Here is a 27,902-nt window from a genome sequence, read left to right as displayed (position 1 = left end):
TCAAAACATATCTTTAATCTAATCTGAAAATATTTTCATCAAATTCTTGCCAAATCTATACAAAATATTTGCAACAAATAAGAGTTCTCCCAATGTTTAAGTCTGTAAGATATACAACAACTCCAGTTACTGTAGCTATTGATGAGGTTGTCTAATAGAAAAATAAGCTGAACACAATTAATATTTCACAACAGCAGGGTTTATGTTCAGTTCTGCAGGGGGGAAGATACAGTATATAGCTATACAACAGTTGCACATTCAGACTCAAATCCTTTACAAAAAAACTATTTGGCCAAAGTTAGAAAACACAGGTCAAATCCTTATACTGTATACATTATTCACACTGTCCTAAAGCAATATTCTGAAATCTTGATCAAATAGATGCATACTACACTATATGATCTATGTCAATTTGTCATTACTGAATTCAATTAAATGGAAGAGGTTTTAATCTGATCTTGAAGTCCTTTTACACACACACACACACACACACACACACACACACACACACACACACACACACACACACACACACACACACACACACACACACACACACACACACACACACACACACACACACACACACACACACAGGTTAGAATATTAATACCTGTATTATCAGACAGACTCCACCCTGCTCCACTCACTCATATTGAGATGGATATTACGCTCATATGTATAGAGACAATATTGCTTCAATTGCACCAATATAAAATCCAATATAAAATCTTACCGACCTAGTAACAATTTGAGCACAGCCAAAGCCTACTGAGCTAAATATCAACTGAACTTAAATTTGGATATCGGGACCAGAGTAAAAGAACTAGCCAACGATAAATAAAGAGATGTTAATAATAAATACAATGATTAAATCCTTGTTTTGCTGTGTAACCTTTGATGACACTCCACAGCACAGCCCGAAGAGATGATCAGGAAACTCCACCGCTCAAATCAAAGTCCTACCGTGGGCTGTAGCCTATCATCATTCACATCACAACTACACTCTGTTCTTTTTAGGTTGATTTTTGGAGGTATCAGACAGTAGCAAGACTTGAACCGCTCAGGATACCAGGCTTTCATTTCTACTGGCCTCCCTCAACCACCTAATAGCATTAACAGCAGCATGCCTGCCAGCTAGTATTAACCCTGTACTTGGCTCCTGCTCTTAAAGGGATATTTCACCCAAATTACACAATGACACATTAGTTTCCTTACCCTGTAAGCAGTCTGTGTACAAGATACAGTATGACAGCAATCCATTCTTTGGTTTAGTTTCCCTTGCACGTTTTCCAAATGCCAACATTTGTAGCACAAATCTGTCATGGGACCAATTTTATAATTTATGTCCAAATTATCCTAAAGTATCGTGAAGTTCACCAAAGTAACTTATAGATGATTTGAACATGATGCCCAAAAATGGCTAATAATCGGTCCCATGACTTGAATGGGATTTGTGCCACAAATGCTAAACATTTACATTTGGAAACAGTGCCAGGGAAACTAAACCAAAGCATGGATTACTGTCATACCTTGTACATAGAATGCTACAGGGTAAGGAAACCACCCAAATTACAAAATGACACATTGAATTATCCCTTTAAGGACTCTGATTTGTTGGGCAATGTATTGATTCACTGGTATTGTTGTTCCCATATGAACTCAATGTATAGCAGTTAGTGATTGGTCGAAAAGCAAGCACATTATGGGAAGAGACAAGAACATCCACAATGAACCAAACCAAGAATCCTAACAGTGTAGTACAGCATTGCATTGCATAACATACTGTGTCAGGGGAACCCATCGACTCTCACATTTCCTGCCTTCACCACACCTCACACCTGGAATACAGCTATCAAACAATAAAACAAATGAAAAGACTAACCAAATACAAAATGTTACACCAGCCTTATTTGGTGGCACCTTCTCATAAGTGTAAACTTATTAGTGTAAATGGTGTGTTGTGTTATGTAATGGCTACAACACGTGTACAGTAACGTTCATTCAACACACAGATAGAGTGGAAGCTTCTGTAGTGATCTCTAGAGCAGAGGCATTTTCTATCAACATGGGGGTGTTGGTGATACATATGGGCTATAGAGTTCTCCTCTCCACCTGCTAAAGTCATCACTAACATAATGGAGGCACAGCACTTCATGACATCTCTAGTCCAGTTTCAAGCACTGGTAGGGCACTGCATCTCCAAGCTCTTAAACACAACATTATACAATAACAACCAGAGGGGGAAATAACTATGATCAGATCCTGTAATGTGTGTGTGTGTGTGTGTGTGTGTGTGTGTGTGTGTGTGTGTGTGTGTGTGTGTGTGTGTGCGTGCGTGCGTGCGTGCGTGCGTGCGTGCGTGCGTGCGTGTTCAGCAGTCCATTCTGTCTGAGATTCCTTCCTACAATAAGAAGGTTTGGCCAGAAAGCATCCCCAGCGCTGAGATGGAGAGAGGAGAAAAGTGAGCGAGGAATGGATCGGGGGAGAGTCTCTTCAGCCCTGAGTGTTGGTTGAGTGTTGCTCCCCAGGCAGGAGGGCCCCCAGGCCCATCAGATCACCCCATAGTCCCTGAGGGCCTTGAGGAGCACCGTGTCCTTGACGGCATTGAATACATTGCAGATGTTGTTGGTGTCGGTGGCGCAGGTGAAGTGGGGGTACAGCGTCTTGCTCTCCTCCTTGTCCCGGCTGCGAGTCTGCTGCTTATACATCTTCTGTATATACTTCATAGCATCCTGAGCGTCACGTCGCTTTCCTTCAGGTGTGGGGTGAGGGGGAGGACAGAGGCAGGATAGAGATGGAGAGGGAGGAGAGAAAGAGAGGGGAGAGAAGAGAAGAGGTCAGGGGGTGTGGGTAAATGGGAGAGAGAAATTGGAGGCCAATAGAAACAAAGATGAAAAGCAAAGGATAAAATCCCAAGATTGTACAGAAGTACAAAAATCATTAAATATGTTCTAAAGCAACCATCGCATAATGTTACCATCGCAACGCTATAGCGCAAAAAGTTGAAATAGCAACTTTACATCAAACGGCCAATATGGATGAACCTAACCTCAGGGCGTCAGGTAGCCTAGCGGTTAGAGTGTTGGACCAATAACCAAAAGGTCGCTGGTTTCGAATACCCAAGCGGACAAGGTGAAAAATCTGTTGATGGCACCTAATTTGCTCCAGGGGGCCGTACTACTATGGCTGACCCTGTAAAACAACACATTTCACTGCACCTATCCGGTGTATGTGATAATAAACAAAACTTCAATTCAGAGTTTATGGAGGAAGGAATAAAGTCTCCCCAAACCCCCTGGAGGGATGGCTTGGCGATGCAAAGTGCAGGGTATTTATAGTTGCCATGGGCAACATGCCGGGGGAGTGGACGTGTGGTGGGGAAGCTCTAGAGAGGCTCGGCAACCTTCCTTCCACATCAGTGGAGGCACATCGTTAGTAAACTATGTACCCACAGCATACACATGAAATCAATCACACATTCAACCCTTGCTGAAACAATAATCCCTGCATTAAGAAATAATGATTTGGTACTTAAAGAACATTATGTTTACTGGTTTTGCTATAGCCAACATGGTTATGTATTCATGTGAGAACTCACCCTATGAAACCCCTTTCAAAAGAGGTTTGAAATGACTTTCTAAATTACTTTTTTGAATATCATAAGGCAGGGCATCAACTAGATTCTTGAGTGGATGGTCAAGGGGCTGGGACATAATTACAAAAAAAGACGCAAAAAGCCCAAACAGATATAATATTTGAAAAAAAACAATCATTTCAAACCTGGCTTACTTATGTACACAATCACATATACAGTATCTCTCTATTACGCATGGGAATACTTTGGAACAGATTTACAAAACTAAAATCACTTGGAGCTAATTTGCTGGTGGTTTTACAGTCTTTTTTACATGTCCAACTATAATGCAAAAACCCACCAGTTGGGGTCATAAGGTCTCTGTTATTCCAGCCAGAAGCAGCAGTTAGTTTTTCTTTCTCAGAGCGATGAAGTTGTAGCTAACACCAAGGGATGTGACTCAATGAGTTTACATCCATCATCACACCTCTATTTACCTCGATGGAGGGGATGTGTGTGTGTGTGTGTGTGTGTATGCACGTGTGTGTGTGTAGACCTACCTGTGAACCCTGGGAAGTACTTCTGCAGGTCGGACGCCTGGATCTTATCAGCGAGGATGTCTGTCTTGTTGAGAAAGAGGATGATGGAGGTGTTGAGGAACCAGGGGGAGTGGATGGTGGTGTAGAACAGAGCCAAGCTCTCCTCCATACGGTTCTAATGGGGGGAGAGGAGGGAGGGGCGGGGGGGGGGGGGGGAAGAGAGAATATGGGGGCAGGAGCACAGCGGAGGTTAATGAATTTAGAGAGAGTCTCAAAAGTGTCCAGGAAAGATAAGCGGCTTAGTGAGCCTTGGTCAGGAGGGAGGGAGGGTTGGAGAGATAGTGGTATGGCAGCAGGTTTTGATACGCAACACTGAAACCTGTTGGCCATGGCCAGAAAAACCTCTGGATAGAAAACGGTTTACTTGGTTGAGACCAAAATACAAACTATGCTATGAAATGAAGGCCAAGGACAACACAGAGGATAAACAGATAGACAGACCGATAGACAGGCAGATAGACAGGAAGGCAGGCAGACAGGCAGGCAGGCAGACAGACAGATAGGTAGAGACAGACAGGCAGTCTGCCAGTCAGACAGACAGAGACAGGCAGCCAGCCAGTGTGTAAGACAGACAAGCAGGCCGAGACAATCAGACAGGCAGAGAGACAGAAAGACAGACAGGTACTCACATCGGTCTCTCTCTCCTCCAGGACCTGGTCGTACTCACTGAGGGAAGCCAGGAAAATGAGGGATGTGACGTCCTGAAAACAATGGATCCACTTCCGCCTCTCTGACTTCTGTCCACCCACATCCACAATCCTACCCAGTGAGAGAGAGAGACAGTTAGAAACACCTATTAGAGCATCTTTCAACACACACACACACACACACACACACACACACACACACACACACACACACACACACACACACACACACACACACACACACACACACACACACACACACACACACACACACACACACACACACACACACACACACACACACACCATTGTGACCTTTATCAATAAGGTGTTTGTGATGCCACGCAAGGCAGGGGCCTTGTCTCAACGAGGCAGCTGGTCAGAGTTGTTAATGAGCGAGAAGTGTTTGAGGTGTAGCTAACACTGTGAGAAAGGCTGAGAGGCATATCCTCCTGTGTATGCCGAGACTTATTTCTTCTCTCTCCTTCTGTCACACATCAAACCTGTTTTTCACAGTTTTCAAGTCCCCATGCAAATGAGCCTCATAGAGCATTTGGCTCTAAATAAAGGCCATAATTGATACCTCACCATTTCTATCCCTGTATCCTGCCTGCCTGATTACAGAGACAAATTACAGTCCAACCTTTCACAACAGGGGTGGTGAAAAACACCACACCTGAACACAGCTGGACCTTTCATATTAATAACACAAAGGTTTCGTCAAAAACAATGACATTGCCATGTTCAAAATCACAAAAATAAATGTGTATGTTTTCAGCAAGTTTTCTGGGTAATGTGATTGTATGTGCTTGTAATTCCACTGTGTCTAAAACAGCCAAGGGTAGAGTCGGACAATATAAAAGATAGCCTATAGCTTAGTCCACAATCTCATCAGCAGCTCTGGTGTTCTATTAGTTCCCTTGAAGTCTGGGTGAGTCCAGGGTGAAAAATCTGAGTGATATGAGTGAGGGTGCGGTCACCTGAGTGTGATTTTCTCCACAGTGAAGGAGTAGTCATGGATGCCGGTGGTGGGGAATCGAACTCGCAGTACGTCCTGAGCAGTGGGGATGTAGTCTGGGGCTGATATGCGGTCCAGATTTGTCATGTAGCTGAAATGGACAGAAGCAGAGAAACAGGGATAGGGGAAAAGCGAGAGAGAAACAGACAAAGAAAGAAAAAAAGAGAACACAAAAAATGTGATACAATTATCTTTCCCATGGTAATGACAATGGTAGTAGCAAGTTCATTCTGTACATGAGACATGTAATATCAATTGTATATTACATACAACAACAATCAACACAAATTGAGTCGTGCAGAAGGAATTGAGCTGGGAAATTAGAAAAAGGCACATGGAGTCCTTACCACTGTGTTGGGATTATTGTTTTAATGGTTTATGTTGACACAACCTGTCATTAATTGGATGTTGACTGACTGTGTGCATGTTTCTTATCATGCTGCTATAATGACTCAGAGCTAGCTGAGTAAATACTGAGAGAGCAGGGAGAAGGAGAGAGAGGACAGGAGGGGAGACAGGTAGGGACAGATAGCAGTCCAACATTAGGCCTATTTCATTTTCTCGTAATGTGATGCATCATTTATTTTTGACATCAACTTGTTGACTTTGTCTGTATCAATCTATTCAATTTCAACTTAGTAAATTAATTCTAAAAGGAAAATAACTTTACTATCGGGTAGCTTTCAAGAATGGGTGGAAAGTGAAAAAGTATACTTTTGAGAAACGATCTGTATTGTGACCGAGTCCACAGATGACGCAGTCCGTATTACACTCCTCACTGCCCTCACTCACCGGGACAAAAGCAATACCTATGTAAGAATGCTGTTTGTTGACTACAGCTCGGCATTCAACTCCATTATTCCCTCCAAGCTCATCACCAAGCTCAGGACCCCGTGACTGAACACTGAACACCTCCCTCTGCAACTGGATCCTAAACTTCCTGCCAGTCTGCCCCAAGGCAGTGAGGGTAGGCAACAACACATCCACCACTCTGACCATCAACACGGGGGCCCCTCATGGGTTTGTGCTTAGTCCCCTCCTGTACTCCCCGTTCACCCACGACTGTGTAGCTGCGTACGACTCCAACACCATCTTCAAGTTTGCTGATGACACAACGTGGTAGAACTGATCACTGATGGTGATGAGGCAGCCTATAGGGAGGAGATCAGAGACATGGCTGTATAGTGCCAGGATAACAACCTCTCCCTCAACGTCAGCAAGACAATGGAGCTGATCAGGACTACAGGAACAGGAGGGACAAGCATGCCCACATCGGCATCGATCAGGCTGTAGTGGAGTGGGTCGAGAGATTCAAGTTCCTCAGTGTCCACATCACTAAGGAATTAACATGGTCCACACACACCCACACAGTTATGTAGAAGGCACAACAAAGTCTCTTCTCCCTCAGAAGGCTGAAAAGATTTGGCATGGGCCCTCAGATCCTCAAAAAGTTATACAGCTGCACCATTGAGAGCATCTTGACTGGCTGCATCACCGCTTGGAACGGACTGCAAGGCACCAGACCAAAAGGCGCTACAGAGGCTGGTGAGTATGGCTCAGTACATCACTGGGGCCGAGCTCTCTGCCATCCAGGACCTCTATACCAGTCGGTGTCAGAGAAAGGCCACAAAAATTGTCAAAGACTACAGCCACCCAAGTCATAGACTGTTCTCTCTGCTATTTGATTTGATTTATAAAATGAAATCAAATGGTGCCGGACAAGATGGCTGTTTGTGAATATGTGTTTTTAACATGGCTGAGATCTGGTTGTGCATTTATTTGTGGAGAATTAGCCCCCTCCAATGGACATCATGTACTTTGCAGTTGATAAGGACAGTGTACAACGCACAATGCTGTACAATGGGGACACAGTTCTGTGAATGAAACAATCGTTTTTTTTCATTCATTGTGATTATTAAGGTATAACATTTTGTATTGACATAGGTATCTTACCAAGGAAGCAAAAACCATCTACTTCATATTTTTTCAGCCTCTACTGAAAAAAGCAGGTGCAAACTTAGCAAATATTTCACCTGGGGCAAACGCTTAGTAAATGTCTCCCATGGCGAGAGAGACAGAGAGAGAAAAAAACAGAGAGCGAGACCAAGAGATACTGGTGGTACTCACTACTCTGTGGAGTCCAACAGCTGGTACTCGCTGCGGCGGCTGTAGCAGACCCGGAGGCCTGGGTCGGCCCAGAGACGGCGGATGGCATCCACATTGCCTCTGTCCAGCTGGGTGACAGAGACATCCACATCCTGCACCCACCTGTCATACATCTGAGGGCAGATAGATAGATGCTAGAGAGGGTGCCTTTCACTCATGGTTAGGCCAGTTTGATTGAACAGTATGTAACCAGACCCTGACCTCATTCTCTGGGTAGGCATAGGGCAGTCTGAGGGTGATCATGGCCCGGGTCATTGCCTTCACAGCTGTGAAGATGTTCTGGTAGATGAGCTTGGCGTAGTCCCGTCTTTCCTCCTCAGAGAAGCCTCTTCCATGGATGATCCTCATCTGTCTGATGAAGGTGGTTTTCCCACTCTCCCCCGTGCCTGAGGATACATAGCCCAGTGGACAGTCAGAGAGAAGAAGAATATGTCCACTTCTCAGAAGATGATTAAACAATGCAATGTTACAATAAGTTGTTGATACACTGAAGAGAGTCAGAGCCATCATTACACCATTCAAATTTGCATTTGGAAACATTCAAAACCTCACACATGCTTTCAAGCGATACCAGCCATCTGCCTAGTGATATAACCTGGACTCACGGGTAGACATAACATAATTTACATTTACTATGTTACGTCTAGTCTATGAGACCAGGCTGAGTGACAAACCTGCTATGAGAGGAAACAGCCCTCAGGTAAACGCCTAAGAGGAATGCATAGTTAACCATAAACTAAAGCTTTCGTGAAGTTGACAGATTTTACAGCTATAGGCCACCGTCAAGTCAGGGTGGTAGTTTATTGTAGCCTAATTAATTGGTTATGATACAGTTATTACACTTGAGAACATATTCCACATCTGACTTGTCCTGTCCAAAGTACCCTTTGCAAAGGATTCAGGTTAAATGTTGGGTTTATGTGCAGGCTACTAAGGTTTGAATAAATAAATCCTGTCCAAAGTACCCTTTGCAAAGGCTTCAGGTCAAAATGCTGGGTTTATGTGCAGGCTAATAAATAAATGTAATTTAATCATTTCTCTAGTTCTTCACCTTTTATTCCCCTTTCTTCAAATGGTTGAGTTTTTATTTGACAGAGTATTATGTGTATAGAACTCCAGGGATGCAACTTAGGTTTTAGAAGTGGGGGGACATCATTTTTTGGTGCTCGGAGACGTCTGCATGGTCCTAAAGCATACCGTTACATAGGAAGTTCACCAGATGTGGCATCATTCATTTTCAACGAGTGCACACAGAGAAAGGTGCGGGGAAGTGTCACGTTCTGACCTTAGTTCTTTTGTTACCTCTTTGTTTTAGTATGGTCAGGGCGTGAGTTGGGTGGGTAGTCTATGTTCTTTTTTCTATGTTGTGGTTTTGTGTTTGGCCTGGTATGGTTCTCAATCAGAGGCAGGTGTCGTTCGTTGTCTCTGATTGAGAATCATACTTAGGTAGCCTTTTCCCACCTGTGTGGTGTGGGTGATTATTTTCTGTTATGTGTATGTCACCTTACAGAACTGTTTCGTTTCGTTCTCCTTTGTTATTTTGTTTAGTGTTCTCTGTTTAATAAATATATGATGAACACTCACTACGCTGCGCGTTGGCCCTCACCTCATTCCAACGACGAGCATTACAGGAAGGTGTGAGAATGCTGCTACTGGATCAGTTGAAAAGGTTAAGCTCTGCTCAACTTATGCACATGTTACGCGGCCACCACTGACGTTAACTAATCAAGTGAGAAACAGATGTTTGCTTTAAAATCTTCCGTTCATGAAACATACTGTAGTTTAACTTGTCATTTGTTACGGACAAGCAAAACCCAAAAAATATATTGAGGAAAGCCAATCATCTTTGTGTCTGGTTTTCCAATTCTATATGATGTAAATTTGTTAGAATACAGAGACAAAATCAGAAGGTCAACGGCATGGAGGATTGCAGAGATTGTTGGTGTTGATGGTGGGCGAAGAGAGATTTGCACAACGTTTGCTTGTGCTGCTAGCTAGCTATGAACTAAACCTAAACTTCAAAACTGTGATCAAAGCCACCATTTGTAAATGTGTTGACTAAATTCAATTGTGAAATTTGCCCACCAAAGTGTAGAATTCACCAGTAACACACATTATAACATTGTAAATTAAACACTTTAATTTCCCATGTAATATGTTACCAATTGGATTATGGTATCTTAACATTATGATCCTCATATTTTAGCTTAGTTATGGCTCTTTCATTATACCTGTGTCATGACGTTGATTATTATAGCTCACTTCCTATAAAATACACAGGCCTACATGTATAATGCACATGAATGCATTATAATGCTTCAGTCTGGTTTTAGACCCCATCATAGCACTGAGACGGCACTTGTGAAGGTGGTAAATTACAGTGCCTTGCGAAAGTATTCGGCCCCCTTGAACTTTGCGACCTTTTGCCACATTTCAGGCTTCAAACGTAAAGATATAAAACTGTATTTTTTTGTGAAGAATCAACAACAAGTGGGACACAATCATGAAGTGGAACGACATTTATTGGATATTTAAAACTTTTTTAACAAATCAAAAACTGAAAAATTGGGCGTGCAAAATTATTCAGCCCCCTTAAATTAATACTTTGTAGCGCCACCTAGGTCCTTCTACTTACAAAGAACAGATTTGCCTCAGGGACCCATAAGGTCCGGCATGATGGACTTTCCACATTTTGTGAAAAACACTTGCAAAAAACTTGATATGTGGCATCTATGGACAGTCTCTCAATGCAATATTTCCCAGACTAGTACCTAAAACAATGTGTGAGTTTAGCTATTCTCTGCTTCAGATGTACAATGACAAGGGCGCATTGCACATGCCCATAAGGCCACTAATGTTATTATACTGCAGGCCTATGGCTGCATTGGTGATGCATGCCAATATAATAACCTGCAAAATGGGTTCACATGGCTGATATCCTGAGACAGAGTGACAATTCATTAAAACAGATTGGAAAGCTCACAACTGGACAAATGCTAATTTGAAAAAGCAACACAGAAACACAGACAAATTAAAGACAGATCCCCTTCATCCCTTTTTATTGCAGAATTGTGACCTGTGATTAATGAACATTGACACTAGTTCATCTTGAATAACAGTTTTAAGTTAACAATTTAAACAAGTTTAACAACTTTACTTCAATGAATCAACAATGAATGAATCAACTCAGTTTATTTGTACATTTTGAAATGACATGTTAACTTGTTCGTACATGTTAGACATCTTAGTATGTAGGCTATTATTACTAAAGCATACTTTCAGTTGAACAAAAACTAGTCCATACCAGAGGTGGCCAACCTTGCTCCACACCCTGATCTACCTGGTGAGCAGACTTCTATTCCAGCCCAGCAATAATACAAATTCTTATCAACTCTTTAGGTTCGATAAGTTGTATCAGGTGTGTTACTACTGGGCTTGAACAGATGCCTGCACATCCAGCATAACTCCAGGAGCAGGATTGGTCTGCAGGTTTGAAGCCTACATTGTGTGTGAATTTTAACTGTATTGTTGTGTACCTTTGCTAACATAAGTACACATACAACCCATGGCATACAAGAATGTGCCAGCAGTCTCTTGGGACATCCATTGGGACCACTTAATCTGAGGACAGACTTTCAAAGCTCGCCATATCTGAGTACAGAAAACATAAAAAAGAAACAGGATTCATTATATTACAATTAGCAAGACAACCATGACTAGTATGTTGCTATTATCTCACTGTCTTCATATTTTTCCTCTCTATGGACTAGAACTGGAGAAGCTTTTCATAATGTTCCCCCTCAAAATGACCTTCCATATACAGTGCATTCAGAAAGTATTCAGACCCCTTGACTTTTTCCACATTTTGTTACATTGCGGACTTATTTAAAAATGTATTAAATTGATTTTTTCCCTCATCAATCTACACATAATACCCCATAATGACAAAGAAAAAACAGGTTTTTATAATGTTTGTAAATGTATAAAAATAAAAAACTGAAATATCACATTTACATTAGTATTCAGACCCTTTACTCGTTACTTTGTTGAAGCACCTTTGGCAGCGATTACAGCCTCGAGTCTTCTTGGGTATGACGCAACAAGCTTGGCACACCTGTATTTGGGGAGTTTCTCCCATTCTTCTCTGCAGATCCTCTCAAACTCTGTCAGGTTGGATGGGGAGCCTCAATGGACAGCTATTTTCAGGTCTCTACAGAGATGTTCGATCAGGTTCAAGTCTGGGTTCTGGCTGGGCCACTCAAGGACATTCAGAGACTTGTCCCAAAGCCATTCCTGTGTTGTCTTGGCTGTGTGCTTAGGGTAGTTGTCCTGTTGAAAAGGTGAACCTTCGCCCCAGTCTGAGGTCCAGAGCGCTCTGAAGCAGGTTTTCATCAGGCCAAAGAGTTCAATCTTGGTTTCATCAGACCAGAGAATCTTGTTTCTCATGGTCTGAGAGTCCTTCAAGTGCCTTTTGGCAAACTCCAAGTGGGCCGTCATGTGCCTTTTACTAAAAAGTGGCTTCCATCTGGCCACACCACCATTAAAGCCTGATTGGTAGAGTGCAGCAGAGATGGTTGTCCTTCTGGAAGGGTGTCCCATCTCCACAGAGGAACTCTGGAGCTCTGTCAGAGTGACCATCGGGTTCTTTGTGACCTCCCTGACCAAGGCCCTTCAAACCCGATTGTTCAGTTTGGCCGGGCGGCCAGCTCTAGGATGAGTCTTGGTGGTTCCAAACTTCTTCCATTTAAGAATGATAGAGGCCACTGTGTTCTTGGGAAACTTCAATGTTTTGGTACCTTTCCCCAGATCTGTGCTTCGACACAATCCTGTCTCGGAGCTCAACTGACAGTTCCTTTGACCTCACAGCTTGGTTTTGGCTCTGACATGCACTGTCAACTGTGGGACCTTATATAGACAGGTGTGTGACTTTCCAAATCATGTCCAATCAATTGAATTTACCACAGGTAGACTCCAATCAAGTTGTAGAAACATCTCAAGGGTGATCAATGGAAACAGGATGCACCTGAGCTCAATTTTCGAGTCTCATAGCAAAGGGTCTGAATACTTATGTAAATAACATTTTCACTTTGTCATTATAGGATATTGTGTGTAGATTGATGAGGATTTTTATTTATTTAATTCATTTTAGAATAAGGCTGTAACGTAACAAAATGTGGAAAAAAACAATGGGGTCTGAATACTTTCAGAATGCACTAGTAGTCTTTTCCTTTTTCTGACAGCTGGAGCAGCAAATCCTTTCACCCTCTTCCATTGTTGTTATCTACAAATGCATTTGGAGCATGTGTTTTTAATTTACAGTGATAAATAGGCCTACATCAAGATAACAAGCTAATAGGAATTTAGCTAGCTGTTGATATTTCACTTAGCTAGCTATACAGTATGTACAGTTGGCTAGCTAGCTAGCAGCTCACTACCCCACACAGAGTGGCCTTCCTATGCTAGCTAGCAGCTCACTACCCCACACAGAGTGGCCTTCCTATGCTAGCTAGCAGCTCACTACCCCACACAGAGTGGCCTTCCTATGCTAGCTAGCAGCTCACTACCCCACACAGAGTGGCCTTCCTATGCTAGCTAGCAGCTAATATATAGTACATTGTTTCTTTTTTTCATTTTCAAAATGTATACTTACTAGAATACATTCACACCTATGCCCTCGAAGCAGCCAGTCTTTTGCAGCGAAGAGTTGACAAGCGGAGGCCCTTTTCAGGTCAAACAACAAATTCAGCAGAAGTTCCACCCCCATTAATTTTCAAATTAAGGCACACAGAGAAATGTGCGCGGGATTGTGGGAAGATGAGCGGCGAGAACCCTGCTAGTGGAGCAATACAAAAAGTTGAGCTCTGCTCTACTTTATGCAAATTGAAAACTAAATTAAGTGAAGCGTTGTCAAGGAGGCACCGCCTCTGGTAGAAACCAGAGTGGCACCTGTTATCATACCATACCAGGCCCCACACGCAGAAATATCAGCCCACAGAGAGAAGGACGAGATTTAACTTCACTCAACTTTCTAGAGCAATGGTCACCAAGGCATTCCTAGTCAATTGCCAAACATTTCTGTAAAAAACCCAAAGATAAAGCCTTGTGTTCCTTTTTTTGTTGGCGGTAGATGCACCCGATTCAGCTGCCCCGCGCTGAGTAGGCAAACTGTTGCCATTGTGAATCATTTCATGTCTGAAGGTACAAACTCTGCCTTCCCAGCAGGCCCAGAGAGCAAATCAAGTGCACTATAGGCTTACCGCTGGCCAATCAGATGGCTCAGATTATGGTGTCTGCAGTAACGTAGCAGGCATAAGAAATCTACAGCAAAGTTGATACTGTGATATTTCAAAATGTTTCAAACTATGACTACAGAAAGACTGTCAACGAATACAGCTATGAGCTGCTGTTTTTATGAGTTCATGTTTAAGTTCTTACTCAGCACTGTCAACACTTTGTATTCAACACTTTTATTAGCCATAAAATGCGCTTTCTTCCTATTTCCACTCAGCGCTACAACAAGCACTGCAGCAGTAATGAATGAGTAGGTAAGTTGATCTGTAGGCTTCCGTTGTTATTAGCGGCTTGGGTCTTTTTTAATATCAAGGAATATTTCACTTTCTCTGTTCATAGGAGTAACAATGTGAATTTGTGCATGAGGCAGAAATAATGCGATGTGACTCGAGTTTCGCCATCAGCTGAAGACGGTGTCCCTTTTTGGTTAGTGTCAGTGGAGGAAAGGGAGAGCGGAGGGCTGTTGAGTGGCGAACCCTCAATCTTCTGCTCTTTCCCTCTGCTGAGACAGACCATCAGATGCATGCAACATCAGCCCAGTAAAATATAAAGCAAATTATTTAAATCTCAACTTGCATTTTGACTCAGAAAGTGATCTTGACCTAGAAAAGGTTGGTGACCACTTCTAGAGTTGTCCCTGTTAACACTTTCAACATTTCTCTTTACTGTGGCAATTGTGATCGAATCAACGTAATATTAGCCACTTTCAATTCAACATACCGAAATAAAACTAACTATGCAAGAGATTTTGTTGTAGGCAGAACACATCGGAGTAGGATTCTATTGCATTGACACCAGTGAATGGGAGTGGAGCGGAGCTGGAGCGGAGCATGCCCAATTTGAGCAAGGTTCTCAAAGGCTGGAGAACCAGTTTCTCGCACATTCCAATTTCCCTCCAGTAGCGCTCACTTCATGAGCTCAGGGCCTGCCCGGCCCAGCATGCATTTGTAGTCTACTTGTGTGCTGCTATAGACCCTTGCTTTAGCTACTGTCATGGAGTTTGCTCAATATTTTCAGAAATAAACTGATAGAGCACACAGGTGCTAAATCAAGGTGACTTACAAAGATGAGGACCGAGAGCAAGAAAGGGAGTGTGGTGATGTAATGTCCACAACTAAAGAATCGTTGTGGAATCTGAATAGACACATATCCCCAAGGCATGATGGTGTACTTAATGTGCACATGCTAAAAGAAAGGAACGAGGTGTGTCATTGTAGCAAAGTATTTATAAACTAATAATCAGATCTCTTCAACGTTTCGTTCATTTTTGACAGGAGGGAGACTCCGGAAGCGCTGGACAGGCGGGAGCACCTGGAGGGAGGAGACGGAGAGACAGCCTGGTGCGTGGGGCTGCCACAGGAGGCCTGGTGCGTGGAGGAGGCACCGGATGAGACCACCAAGCCTGCACAACCTGTCCCGGCTGGATACTCCCCGTAGCCCGGCAAGTGTGGCGGGGTGGAACAGACCGCACTGGGCTGTGCTGGCGAACCGAGGACACCGTGCGTAGGGCTGGTGCCATATAACCCGGGCAGAGGAGACGCACTGGAGACCAGATGCACTGAGCCGGCTTCATTCCTCCTGGATCGATGCCCACTCTAGCCCGGCCGATAGGAGGAGCTGTGATGTAGCGCACCCACAGTAAGCACGGGGAGTTGGCTCAGGTCTCCTACCTGACTTAGCCACACTCCCCATGTGCCCCCCCCCCCCCCCAAGAAATGTTGGGGCTGCCTCTCGTCCCTGTTGTGCTGCTGTGCTAAACTCCTCATATCGCCGCCGCTCAGCTTTAGCTGCCTCCAGCTATTCCCTGGGGCGGCGATATTCCCCAGCCTGTGCACAGGGTCCCTTACCGTTCAAAATCTCCTCCCATGTCCAGGAGTCCAGAACTCTCTGCTCCTGGTTACCACGCTGCTTGGTCCGGTTGTGGTGGGTACTTCTGTCACGATCGTCGTAGGTGGAAGAAGGAGAGGACCTAGGTGCAGTATGGTAAGTGTTCATGTTGTAAATTTAATCAAAACTGAACACTAAACAAAATAACAACGAGGAATAACGAGAACGAAACAGTTCTGTCAGGTGATACACACAAAACAGAAAACAACTACTCACAACTCAAGGGTGAAAACCCGGCTGCCTAAGTATGGTTCTCAATCAGAGACAACGACTGACAGCTGCCTCTGATTGGGAACCATACCAGGCCAAACACATAGAAATACAAAAAAATACATAGAATACCCACCCACATCACACCCTGACCAAACTAAAAACAGAAACATACAAAGCAATCTACGGTCAGGGCGTGACACATTGAATATCCCTTTGAGCATGGTGAAATTATTAATTACATTTTGGATGGTGTATCAATAGACCTAATCACGCCAAGGACACAGGCGTCCTTCCTATCTCAGTTGCCAAAGAGGAAGGAAACCGCTCAGGCCAATGATGACTTTAAAACAGTTACATAGTTTAACTACAGCATTGTAGCAAAAAAAAGTACTTTATCCTGAATACAAAGTGTTATGTCTGGGACAAACCAATGAGTACCACTCTTCATATTTTCAAGCATGGTGGTGGCTGCAAATTTGTTATTGGTATGTTTGTCATCAGCATGGACTAGGGAGTATTTTTTAAATAAATGAAACGGAAGAGAGCTAAGCACAGGCAAAATCCTAGAGGATAACCTGGTTAAGTCTGCTTTCTTGTGAGACAAATTCACCTTTCAGCAGGACAATAACCTAAAACATTAGGCCAAATTTACACTGGAGTTGCTTACCAAGACAACATTGAACATTCCTGAGTGGCCTAGTTACAGTTTTGACTTAAATTGTCTTGAAAATCTATGGCAAGACCTGAAAATGGTTGTCTAGCAATGTTCAACAACCAATTTGACAGAGCTTGAAGAATTTTGAAAAGAATAATGTATAAATATTGTACAATCCAGGTGTGGAAAGCTCTTAGAGACTTACCCAGAAAGTCTCACAGCTGCTATCGCTTCCAAAGGTGCTTCTACAAAGTATTGACTCAGGGGTGTGAATACTTATTTATGTAAATTAGATATTTCTGTATTTAATTTTCCCAAAATAATCTACAATTTCTAAAAACATGTTTCCACTTTCTCATTATGGGGTATTGCAAGTAAATGTGGAATAAGTCAAAGGGTATGAATACTTTTTTAAGGCACTGTAACTACATGCCCATCTAGTGACATCTTGGCGCACCTGATCCAGGTATTGTAAAAAGAAAGAAGAAAAAAAAAGATCACTGTCATTATATCAAATTGTTAATCGAACTCTATGATGTTTGGCTGTAATGCCACATAGCACACATTTTTGACACAAATGTATACAACCTTTGGGACAATCTCATTAGGTTTCAAAGCTATTGTAATTGCAGTTTGCACAATAACTTTAATATGTGACGCAGATGCACCAGGTTCAAATGTTTACTCACGTTGTGTCCCTTGGACCTTGGGAGGATGGGGTTGTATGAGATAGCTACTGAGGGCCTCCCGGGTGGCGCAGTGGTTAAGGGCGCTGTACTGCAGCGCCAGCTGTGCCAGTCCCTGGGTTCGCGCCCAGGCTCTGTCGTAACCGGCTGCGACCGGGAGGTCCGTGGGGCGATGCACAATTGGCCTAGCGTCGTCCGGGTTAGGGAGGGCTTGGTCGGTGGGGATCATCGCGCACCAGCGACTCCTGTGGCGGGCCGGGTGCAGTGCGCGCTAACCAAGGTTGCCAGGTGCACGGTGTAGCCTCCGACACATTGGTGCGGCTGGCTTCTGGGTTGGATGCGCGCTGTGTTAGGAAGCAGTGCGGCTGGTTGGGTTGTGTATCGGAGGACTTTCAACCTTTGTCTCTCCTGTACGGGAGTTGTAGCGATGAGACAAGATAGTAGCTACCACAACAATTGGATACCACGAAATTGGGGAGAAAAAGGGGTAAAAAAAAAAAAGATAGCTACTGAGTGGGGACATTGACGGGTCACCATCTCAAATTGCAAGGGTGGCAGTTCAATATTGGTTTCTAATGATGTTATTATAGTTCCACTGTCCACCTGGGTAATTGTTATGTTAAACAGCCAAGTGTACAGCCAAGTTTTGAGGATATATCCTTTAGAATGTAATTTAAATATCTTTACAATTAGTTTTAGAACACCTACTCATTCAAGGGTTTTTCTTTATCTTTACTATGAAATAACACATACGGAAAAAACTATTAAGTAACACATATGGAATCATGTAGTAACAAAAAATGTGTTAAACAAATACAAATATATTTTATACTTGAGACTCTTCAAATAGCCACCCTTTGCCTTGATGACAACTTTGCACACTCTTGGCATTCTCTCAACCAGCTTCACCTGGAATGCTTTTCCAACAGTCTTGAAGGAGTTCTGACTGAGTGCTGAGCACTTGCTGAGCACTTGTTGGCTGCTTTTGCTTCACTCTATGGTCCGACTCATCCCAAACCATCTCAATTTGGTTGAGGTCGGGGGATTGTGGAGGCCAGGTCATCTGATGAAGCATTCCATCAACCTCCTTGGTAAAATAGCCCTTACACAGCCTGTAGGTGGGTGTTGGGTTATTGTCCTGGAGAAAAACAAATGATTGTCCTACTAAGCCTAAACCAGAAGGGATGGCGTATTGCTGCAGAATGCTGTGGTAGCCGTGCTGGTTAAGTGTGCCTTGAATTCTAAATAAATCACAGACAGTGTCACCAGCAAAGCACCCCCACACAATCACACCTCCACCTCCATCCTTTACGGTTGGAAATACACATGCGAAGATCATCCGTTCACCCACACCGACACACCGGCAAAGACAAGGCGGTTGGTACCAAAAATCTCAAATTTGGACTGCAGACCAAAGGACATGTCCATTGCTCGTGTTTCTTGGTCCAAGCAAGTTTCTTGTTATTATTGGTGTCATTTAGTAGTGGTTTCTTTGCAGCAATTCGACCATGAAGGCCTGATTCAAACAGTCTCCTCTGAACAGTTGATGTTGAGATGTGTCTGTTACTTTAACTCCGTGAAGCATTTATTTGGGCTGCAATTTCTGAGTCTGGTAACTCTAATGAATTTATCCTCTGCAGCAGAAGTAACTCTGGGTCTTCCATTCCTGTGGCGGACCTCATGAGAGCCAGTTTCATCATAGTTCTTGATGGTTTTTGCAACTGCACTTGAAGAAAATGCCAAAGTTATTGACGCTTTCTGTATTGACTGACCTTATTTGAGCTGTTCTTGCCATAATGTGAACTTGGTCTTCTACCAAATATGGCTATCTTCTGAATACCCCCTTATCACAACACAACTGATTGGCTCAAACGCATTAAGAAGGAAAGAAATTCTACAAATTAACTTTTAAAAAGGCACACCTGTTAATTGAAATGCATTTTTTCATAGTTTTGATGTCTTCACTATTATTCTACAATGTAGAAAATAGTAAAAATAAAGAAAAACCCTTGAATTAGTAGGTGTTCTAAAACCTTTAACCGGTAGTGTACAGCTACAAAATTAATAGAAATCCAATAGGAGAAAAAAACATGTTAATCCTATAGGATCATATAGTATTCCAATCCAAAGATCCAAATAGATTCCAATAGAACAATTATTTCAGCTTTTGGAACCAGTCCTATTGGACTCCAACAGGATTCTATCCTATAGGATTTTATTTACAAGGATATAATAGAAAAATCCTGGTATAGCGGTCTACGTTTCTGCCTCAGGACAACATATGCACATTGTGCATGAATGAATAGTGAAGACATGAGACCCACAGCTCAAAAATATCACCTATTGATCTTAAGGACTACGCCATATCCTACCTAGACTAGCCTACAACACCACAATGCAATGAATACTTCCATTGTTTTCCAGTGAGTACAAAATTCTACTCTAGGCTGCAGTAAAAATATCATTTGAATAACCCTACAAAAGCCTTGTAATATGATTAGTTGTGGGTCTACTCTTTACAGTTTATAAGGTCTAGAAAGGCACAGTAGCAGGTCAGTCTGGCTGTATTTTTAATTCTGATACTGAGATATGCTGTCTGTTGCGGATCATCATTTTCCCACGTCGTCCTATAATACTGTGGCCACATATGCTCCAGGCGGGCCCAGTTATTCAGGAAAGCACACGCTCTGCCTCCTCTCCCCATAACACACGCTCTGCCTCCTCTCCAATTCGAGCAGCTATTCCTCGCACACCTAGAACCTAATGCTTCAATATAAATATTTGTCACTTAACTTTTAAAATGTATTCCTTTTTATATGCTGTGTAGTTGTAACACTGTATTTAATTATTGTATTTCTTCATCACCTGTTGAAAGGCTTATGAAATGTGATTTTGAAATTGAGAAAAGATTAAACTAAATATGATTTAGTTTGAAGGTTCTGAGTCTGTATTTACAGTGGGGCAAAAAAGTATTTTGTCAGCCACCAATTGTGCAAGTTCTCCCACTTAAAAAGATGAGAGAGGCCTCATCATAGGTACACTTCAACTATGACAGACAAAATGAGAAGAAAAAAAATCCAGAAAATCACATTGTAGGATTTTTTATAAATTTATTTGCAAATTATGGTGGAAAATAAGTATTTGGTCAATAACAAACAAGCAAGATTTCTGGCTCTCACAGACCTGTAACTTCTTCTTTAAGAGGCTCCTCTGTCCTCCACTCGTTACCTGTATGAATGGCACCTGTTTGAACTTGTTATCAGTATAAAAGACACCTGTCCAAAACCTCAAACAGTCACACTCCAAACTCAACTATGGGAGCAATTATTAGGAAATGGAAGACATACAAGAATGAATGACCTGCAGAGAGCTGGGACCAAAGTAACAAAGCCTACCATCAGTAACACACTACGCCGCCAGGGACTCAAATCCTGCAGTGCCAGACGTGTCCCCCTGCTTAAGCCAGTACATGTCCAGGCCCGTCTGAAGTTTGCTAGAGAGCATTTGGATGATCCAGAAGAAGATTGGGAGAATGTCATATGGTCAGATGAAACCAAAATAGAACTCGTTGTGTTTGGAGGACAAAGAATGCTGAGTTGCATCCAAAGAACACCATACCTACTGTGAAGCATGGGGGTGGAAACATCATGCTTTGGGGCTGTTTTTCTGCAAAGAGACCAGGACGACTGATCCGTGTAAAGGAAAGAATGAATGGGGCCATGTATCGTGAGATTTTGAGTGAAAACCTCCTTCCATCAGCAAGGGCATTGAAGATGAAACGTGGCTGGGTCTTTCAGCATGACAATGATCCCAAACACACTGCCCGGGCAACGAAGGAGAGGCTTCGTAAGAAGCATTTCAAGGTCCTGGAGTGGCCTAGCCAGTCTCCAGATCTCAACCCCATAGAAAATCTTTGGAGGGAGTTGAAAGTCCGTGTTGCCCAGAAACATCACTGCTCTATAGGAGATCTGCATGGGGGAATGGGCCAAAATACCAGCAACAGTGTGTGAAAACCTTGTGAAGACTTACAGAAAACATTTGACCTCTGTCATTGCCAACAAAGGGTATATAACAAAGTATTGAGATAAACTTTTGTTATTGACCAAATACTTATTTTCCACCATAATTTGCAAATAAATTCATTAAAGAAATCCTACAATGTGATTTTCTGGATTTTTTCTCTCATTTTATCTGTCATAGTTGAAGTGTACCCATGATGAAAATTACAGGCCTCTCTCATCTTTTTAAGTGGGAGAACTTGCACAATTGGTGGCCGACTAAATACTTTTTTGCCGCACTGTAATTCTTACAACATTAAAGGCAATGTTCTGTGTAACATAACTTAAACATTGTATGAATGTCATCACAACTGAGCATATTTTGTGTTTTGGGAACCTAAACACAAAATGTTAATGTACCAACACTGTTCCCACAAACTAATTGCACTACCGTTCAAAGGCTACCGTTCACTTAGAAATGTCCTTGTTTTTAAATGAAAAGCACATTTTTTTGTCCATTAAAATAACATAAGATGTATCATTACATTGGTAATGTTGTAAATGACTATTGTTGTAAATGACTATTGTAGCTGGAAACATCTGCTGGAAACAGCAGATTTTTTTAGGGATTATCTTCATAGGCGTACAGAGGCTCCTTTATCAGCATCCATCACTCCTGTGTTCCAATAGCACATTGTGTTAGCTAATCCACGTTTATCATCTCAAAAGGCTAATTGATCTTTAGAAAACCCTTTTGCAATTATGTTAGCACAGCTGAAAACTGATATTCTGATTAAAGAAGCAATAAAACTGGCCTTCTTTAGACTAGTTGAGTATCTGGAGCATCAACATTTGTGGGTTCAATTACAGGCTCAAAATGGCCAGAAACAAATAACTTTCTTCTGAAACTCGTCAGTCTATTCTTGTTCTGAGAAATGAAGGCTATTCTATGTGAGAAATTGCCAAGAAACTGAAGATCTCGTACAACGCTGTGTACTACTCCCTTCACAGAACAGCGCAAACGGGCCCTAACCAGAATAGAAAGAGGAGTGGGAGGCCCCGGTGCACAACTGAGCAAGAGGACAAGTACATCAGTGTCTAGTTTGAGAAACAGACACCTCACAAGTCCTCAACTGGCAGCTTCATGAAATAGTACCTGCAAAACACCTGTCTCAACGCAGGTAGCCTAGTGGTTAGAGCAGACTGGTAACCGAAAGGTTGCAAGATTGAATCCCTGAGCTGATAAGGTAAAACATTTGCCGTTCTGCCCCTGAACAAGGCAGTTAACCCACTGTTCCTAGGCTGTCATCGAAAATAAGAATTTGTACTTAACTGACTTGCCTAGTTAAATAAAGGTAAAATAAACTAAAAAACAGCGAAACTGGCAGCTTCATTAAATAGTACCCGCAAAACAACCGTCTCAATGTCAACAGTGAAGAGGTGACTCCGGGATGCTGGCTTTCAAGGCAGAGTTGCAAATAAAAAGCCATATCTCAGACTGGCCAATAAAAATGAAAGATTAAGATGGGCAAAAGAACACAGACACTGAACAGAGGAACTCTGCCTAGAAGGCCAGCATCCCGGAGTCGCCTCTTCACTGTTGACGTTGAGACTGGTGTTTTGCGGGTGCTATTTAATGAAGCTGCAAGTTGAGGACTTGTGAGGCGTCTGTTTCTCAACGTTTTGGTAACATATCTTTTGTGATGTTACCACAGTGTTCCCACCAGACTGTTTCCACAACCTAATGACACATTCCGGGAACATTTAATGAACAGATTCAATGTGTTATAGGAACGTTCTTGCAACATCAGGCAGATGTTTTATACAACAACAACAAAATATCTCCCTTTTGTGGAATGTTCTGTGGTGTTTGTTACAACATTTTGTTATAATGTTATAATCTTAATGTTAGATAACTTGAATATAATAGGAATCTTAGCTAATGTTCTGGGAATGTTCCTGGTTTGCTGGGGAATATCTATTCATTATTATATTTAAAGAGGACATTTGCCATTGGCTACGCCGATTCGCATTATGAGAAATCCATTGGATTGTAATGTCTATGGAAATCCCATGCAGCCTATGTTATCCTCACAAATAATATAATCTTGATAGGTTTCTGCAATGACCTTAGTGATCACTGTTTTACAGCCTGTGTTCGAAATAGCTGCTCAGTGAAACGACCTGTCCTGATTTGTCATAGACGCTTGCTAAAAAACTTTAATGAGCAAGCCTTCCTTCATAAACTTGCCTCTGTAAAATGGTATAGAATTAGCTTGATTCCCTCTGTCGAGGACGCTTGGACCTTTAAAATATATATATATTCAGTGGTATTGTTAACAAACACGCCCCCATAAAGAAAATGAGAATTAAAAACAGGTTCAGCCCCTGGTTAGACAGTGATCTTGCAGAGTTACTCCACCTCAAGAATTGCATTTGGCGAAAGGCTCGGCACACGCAAACTCAGGCTAACTGGGTATCGTTCAGGCAAATGAGAAATAAGTGCACTCAGGCTATCCGGAAGGCCAGTTATTTACTTTAAGGAGCAGTTCTCTCTTTGTGGGTCTAACCCCAAGAAGACACCTGCCCATGTCCTTTAATGTTGATGATGTGGTTGTTACTGACAAGAAGCACATGGCTGAGCTCTTTAATCACCACTTCATTAAGTCAGGATTCCTATTTGACTCAGCCATGCCTCCTTGCCCGTCCAACATTTCATAATCTCCTACCCCTTCTAATGCTACTATTCCTGATGCTTTACCTCTTTTTTAACTGTATTTATTTATTTCACCTTTATTTAACCAGGTAGGCTAGTTGAGAACAAGTTCTCATTTGCAACTGCGACCTGGCCAAGATAAAGCGTAGCAATTCGACACATACAACAACACAGAGTTACACATGGAATAAACAAAACATACAGTCAATAATACAGTAGAACAAAAGAAAACAAAAAGTCTATATACAGTGAGTGCAAATGAGGTAAGTTAAGGAAATAAATAGGCATTGGTGGCGAAGTAATTACAATATAGAAATTAAACACTGGAATGGTAGATCGGCAGAAGATGAATGTGCAGGTAGAGATAATGGGGTGCATAAATACCAGTATGGGGATGAGGTAGGTAGGTAGATGGGCTGTTTACAGATGGGCTATGTACAGGTGCAGTGATCTGTAAGCTGCTCTGACAGCTGGTGCTTAAAGCTAGTGAGGGAGATGTAAGTCTCCAACTTCAGAGATTTTTACAATTCGTTCCAGTCATGGGCAGCAGAGAACTGGAAGTAAAGACGATCAAATGAGGAATTGGCTTTGTGGGTGACCAGTGAGATATACGTACTGGAGCGCGTGCTACGAGTGGGTGCTGCTATGGTGACCAGTGAGCTGAGATAAGGCGGCACTTTACCTAGCAGAGACTTGTAGATAACCTGTAGCCAGTGGGTTTGACGACGAGTATGACGAGTGTTTCCCCTGCCCCGCTACAAAGTTTCTCCCTGCAGGCAGTCACTGAGTCCGAGGTGCTGAAGGAGCTCCTTAAACTTGACTCCAAAAAAACATCTGGGTCAGATGGTTTAGAGCCTTTCTTGTTTAAGGTTGCTGCCCCTATCATCGCCAAGCCTGTCTCTCCTTTCTGTGGAGGTTCCCATTGCCTGGAAGGCAGCCATGGTTCATCCTTAATTTAAAAGGGGAGATCAAGCTGATCCTAACTGTTATAGGCCTATTTCTATTTTGCCCTGCTTATCAAAAGTTGGAAAAACTTGTCAATAAACAACTGACTGGCTTTCTTCATGTCTATAGTATTCTCTCGGGTATGCAATCTGTTTCCACTCAGGTTATGGATGTGTCACTGCAACCGTAAAGGTCCTCAATGATGTCACTATTGCCCTTGATTCTACAATATTGTGCTGCTATTTTTATTGACATGGTCAAAGCTTTTGATACAGTAGACCATTCCATTCTTGTGTGCTGGCTAAGGAGTATTGGTGTCTCTGAGGGGTCTTTGGCCTGGTTTACTAACTACCTCTCTCAAAGAGAGCAATGTATAAAGTCAGAAGATCTGTTGTCTCAGCCACTGCCTGTCAACAAGGGAGTACCGCAAGGCTCGATCCTAGGCCCCACACTCTTTTCAATTTACCTCAACAACATAGCTTAGGCAGTAGGATGCTCTCTCATCCATTTATATGCAGATGACACAGTCTTATACTCAGCTGATCCCTCCCCGGATGTTGTGTTAAATGCTCTACAACAAAGCTTTCTTAGTGTCCAACAAGCTTTCTCTACCCTTAACCTTGTTCTGAACACCTCAAAAACAACGGTCATGTGGTTTGTTTCTCAAATGTAAGATTTCGAAGTTGTTCCAAACTTCAAATTTCAAAGTGTTTGGTTACTTCTCTGTATCGTTCCAAAGTTACATTTAGGCATTAACTCCGAATTCTTAAGTTTAGGCATTAACTCAGAATTCTTAAGGTTAGGCATTGACTCAGAATGGTTAAGGTAAGGGTTAAGGTTGGGGATAGGCTTAAAACTCAAATAGTTTAAAACAACTTTCTATTGCTGGATTTGAACATACAACATTTACGCCCTAGCAAAACCAAAGCCAACTTGAAGGTAAGACTGCTCACTGTTGCCACTTGTGGCCGGTTCCCAAGTCATCTCCAGACATCCTCAGACATGGATGGATGTCTAATACTGACTTGTGTGATACAAGTCAGTACTCACCTGAGTGACCTGAGTGACCTGCATCAGCTATGCAGGTGTCTTCTATCGCAGGTTAACACTTAATCTGATTAAATCTAGGTCTAAGATCTAGGTCTAAGTGTACACCTCATGTATTCCTACCCACTAAATGGATTTTGTACTCCCATTCATGGTGTCCTCAGTAGGCTATCTAATATAATACATTCTTTCTCAAAACATTGTTTGTTTTTGTAGTTAAATGCCTAATTTGGCTGTTCTCATCATGGGTTTAAATGGGTGAAAAGAAGGCTTCAACTTCCTGTTCATTTTGTCTGTCCTTATTCAACAATAATACGTTCTTAGACCAAAGAGTGAAGGAATAAAAAACTTCACATTTTGTGATGACAGCAATGATACTGGTGAGCAATGACCGTTCTGTGGGCTATAATGAACATAATAGATTTCAAGTCCATAGAAAGGAAGACAGAAGATACTAACCGAGTAAAAGCACTTTGATTTCTCTGCGTTCTCTCTTCTTCTGCTTTCGGAGAATCCTCTGAATCTCCTTGTCAATAGCAATAGTCTGCCTCTCTTCATTGTCCAGGAAACAAACGCAGGTCCGACGGCACCATTGCCAGCACGCCATGTCAAACTCACTAAAATAGGTAGATAAATAGATGTGTTTATAAATAGGCATACTATATTTATCAGGCTAAACCCAATAAAGTTGGCAGACATGTGCACCGAATATAGTCGTTCACCTGCGCACCAGGAAATTATGAGTGGTGTTTTTTCCCTCAGAATCAGAAACGTGATCATTGCATAATGTTTCTCAAACTGCTTCTTCATACCATTGAAACACAAATGAGTCTCAATCATCAGACACAGATTGATTTTACTCTACTTTTTATTGCCTTTTTTATTATGGTCGTTAAATCACAATTAACTTTCCCGTTAGAAACCCTATGACAATTCTTGTCACGAACAAACATGGAAGTTATTAAAAACAAATAAGTCATATGTTTTAATCAAAACGATTTACCTTCAATGTGTCACACGCCTTGTAAAGCAGATAGGCCTACACAACACTTTCGTTGTGCCCGATCCATTCTTCCCGTGTCTCTAATATATTTATTTTAACTGCATGAATTTTCCGTTGAAGCATGACAGACTATTTCCAGGTTTCAATAGCTTTTCATCTAAAACAAGTAAGCAGATCCGTGAATAGGTCTACGGGTTCCGTAGAATATGCAGAGTATGTAGTTTGATGAAACACTCAGTCAGTTGAGAACACCAAATTGAGAAGTCCCTCGGGCACATAGCCTAGAATAAATACTTTCAGACTTTGCTGGAGTAGGTTACTCATAATTTTCCTATTTCTAACGAACATTTATGTATAATTACAGTGTCAATAGACATATGAATCATTCTAAAAGTGTTTTTGGTGTGAAATGAATGGCACAACAGGTATTTGTCACTCCTCTCCCTATCCAACT

General features: G+C 42.2%; 1 protein-coding gene across 2 annotated transcripts; it reads right to left on the bottom strand.

Moving 5' to 3' along the window:
• LOC110521467 (guanine nucleotide-binding protein subunit alpha-11) lies at nucleotides 1–27,902 on the bottom strand. Of its 2 annotated transcripts, XM_021599039.2 has the most exons (8): nucleotides 27,449–27,902; nucleotides 26,905–27,062; nucleotides 8,209–8,393; nucleotides 7,969–8,120; nucleotides 5,804–5,932; nucleotides 4,806–4,935; nucleotides 4,138–4,291; nucleotides 1–2,755 (listed from the first exon to the last, which is right to left on the bottom strand). In XM_021599039.2, the coding sequence occupies exons 2-8, from the start codon at nucleotides 27,050–27,052 to the stop codon at nucleotides 2,553–2,555; spliced, it is 1,101 nt and encodes a 366-aa protein (XP_021454714.1). In that variant the 5' UTR covers nucleotides 27,053–27,062; nucleotides 27,449–27,902; the 3' UTR covers nucleotides 1–2,552. The 2 variants fall into 2 exon arrangements, with proteins under 2 accessions (XP_021454714.1, XP_021454713.1); XM_021599038.2 differs by lacking the exon at nucleotides 27,449–27,902 and having other exon boundaries at nucleotides 26,905–27,167.

The sequence above is a fragment of the Oncorhynchus mykiss genome, chromosome 30 (genome assembly GCF_013265735.2).
Source record: "Oncorhynchus mykiss isolate Arlee chromosome 30, USDA_OmykA_1.1, whole genome shotgun sequence".
In the NCBI taxonomy this organism is placed as follows: domain Eukaryota; kingdom Metazoa; phylum Chordata; class Actinopteri; order Salmoniformes; family Salmonidae; genus Oncorhynchus; species Oncorhynchus mykiss.
Note: the sequence above shows the minus strand (reverse complement) of the source record. Positions and strands in the feature narration are given on the sequence as shown.

What these genes read in the sequence shown, in the direction of transcription:
- LOC110521467 (XM_021599038.2), bottom strand. Translation starts at nt 27,103, where the DNA reads ATGCCTATTTATAAACACATCTATTTATCTACCTATTTTAGTGAGTTT. An exon ending in ATGCCTACCCAGAGAATGAG is followed by an intron (nt 8,121 to 8,208) that starts GTCAGGGTCTGG and finishes ATCTGCCCTCAG; the next exon opens with ATGTATGACAGGTGGGTGCA. An exon ending in GTACTTCCCAGGGTTCACAG is followed by an intron (nt 2,756 to 4,137) that starts GTAGGTCTACAC and finishes CCACACCTGAAG; the next exon opens with GAAAGCGACGTGACGCTCAG.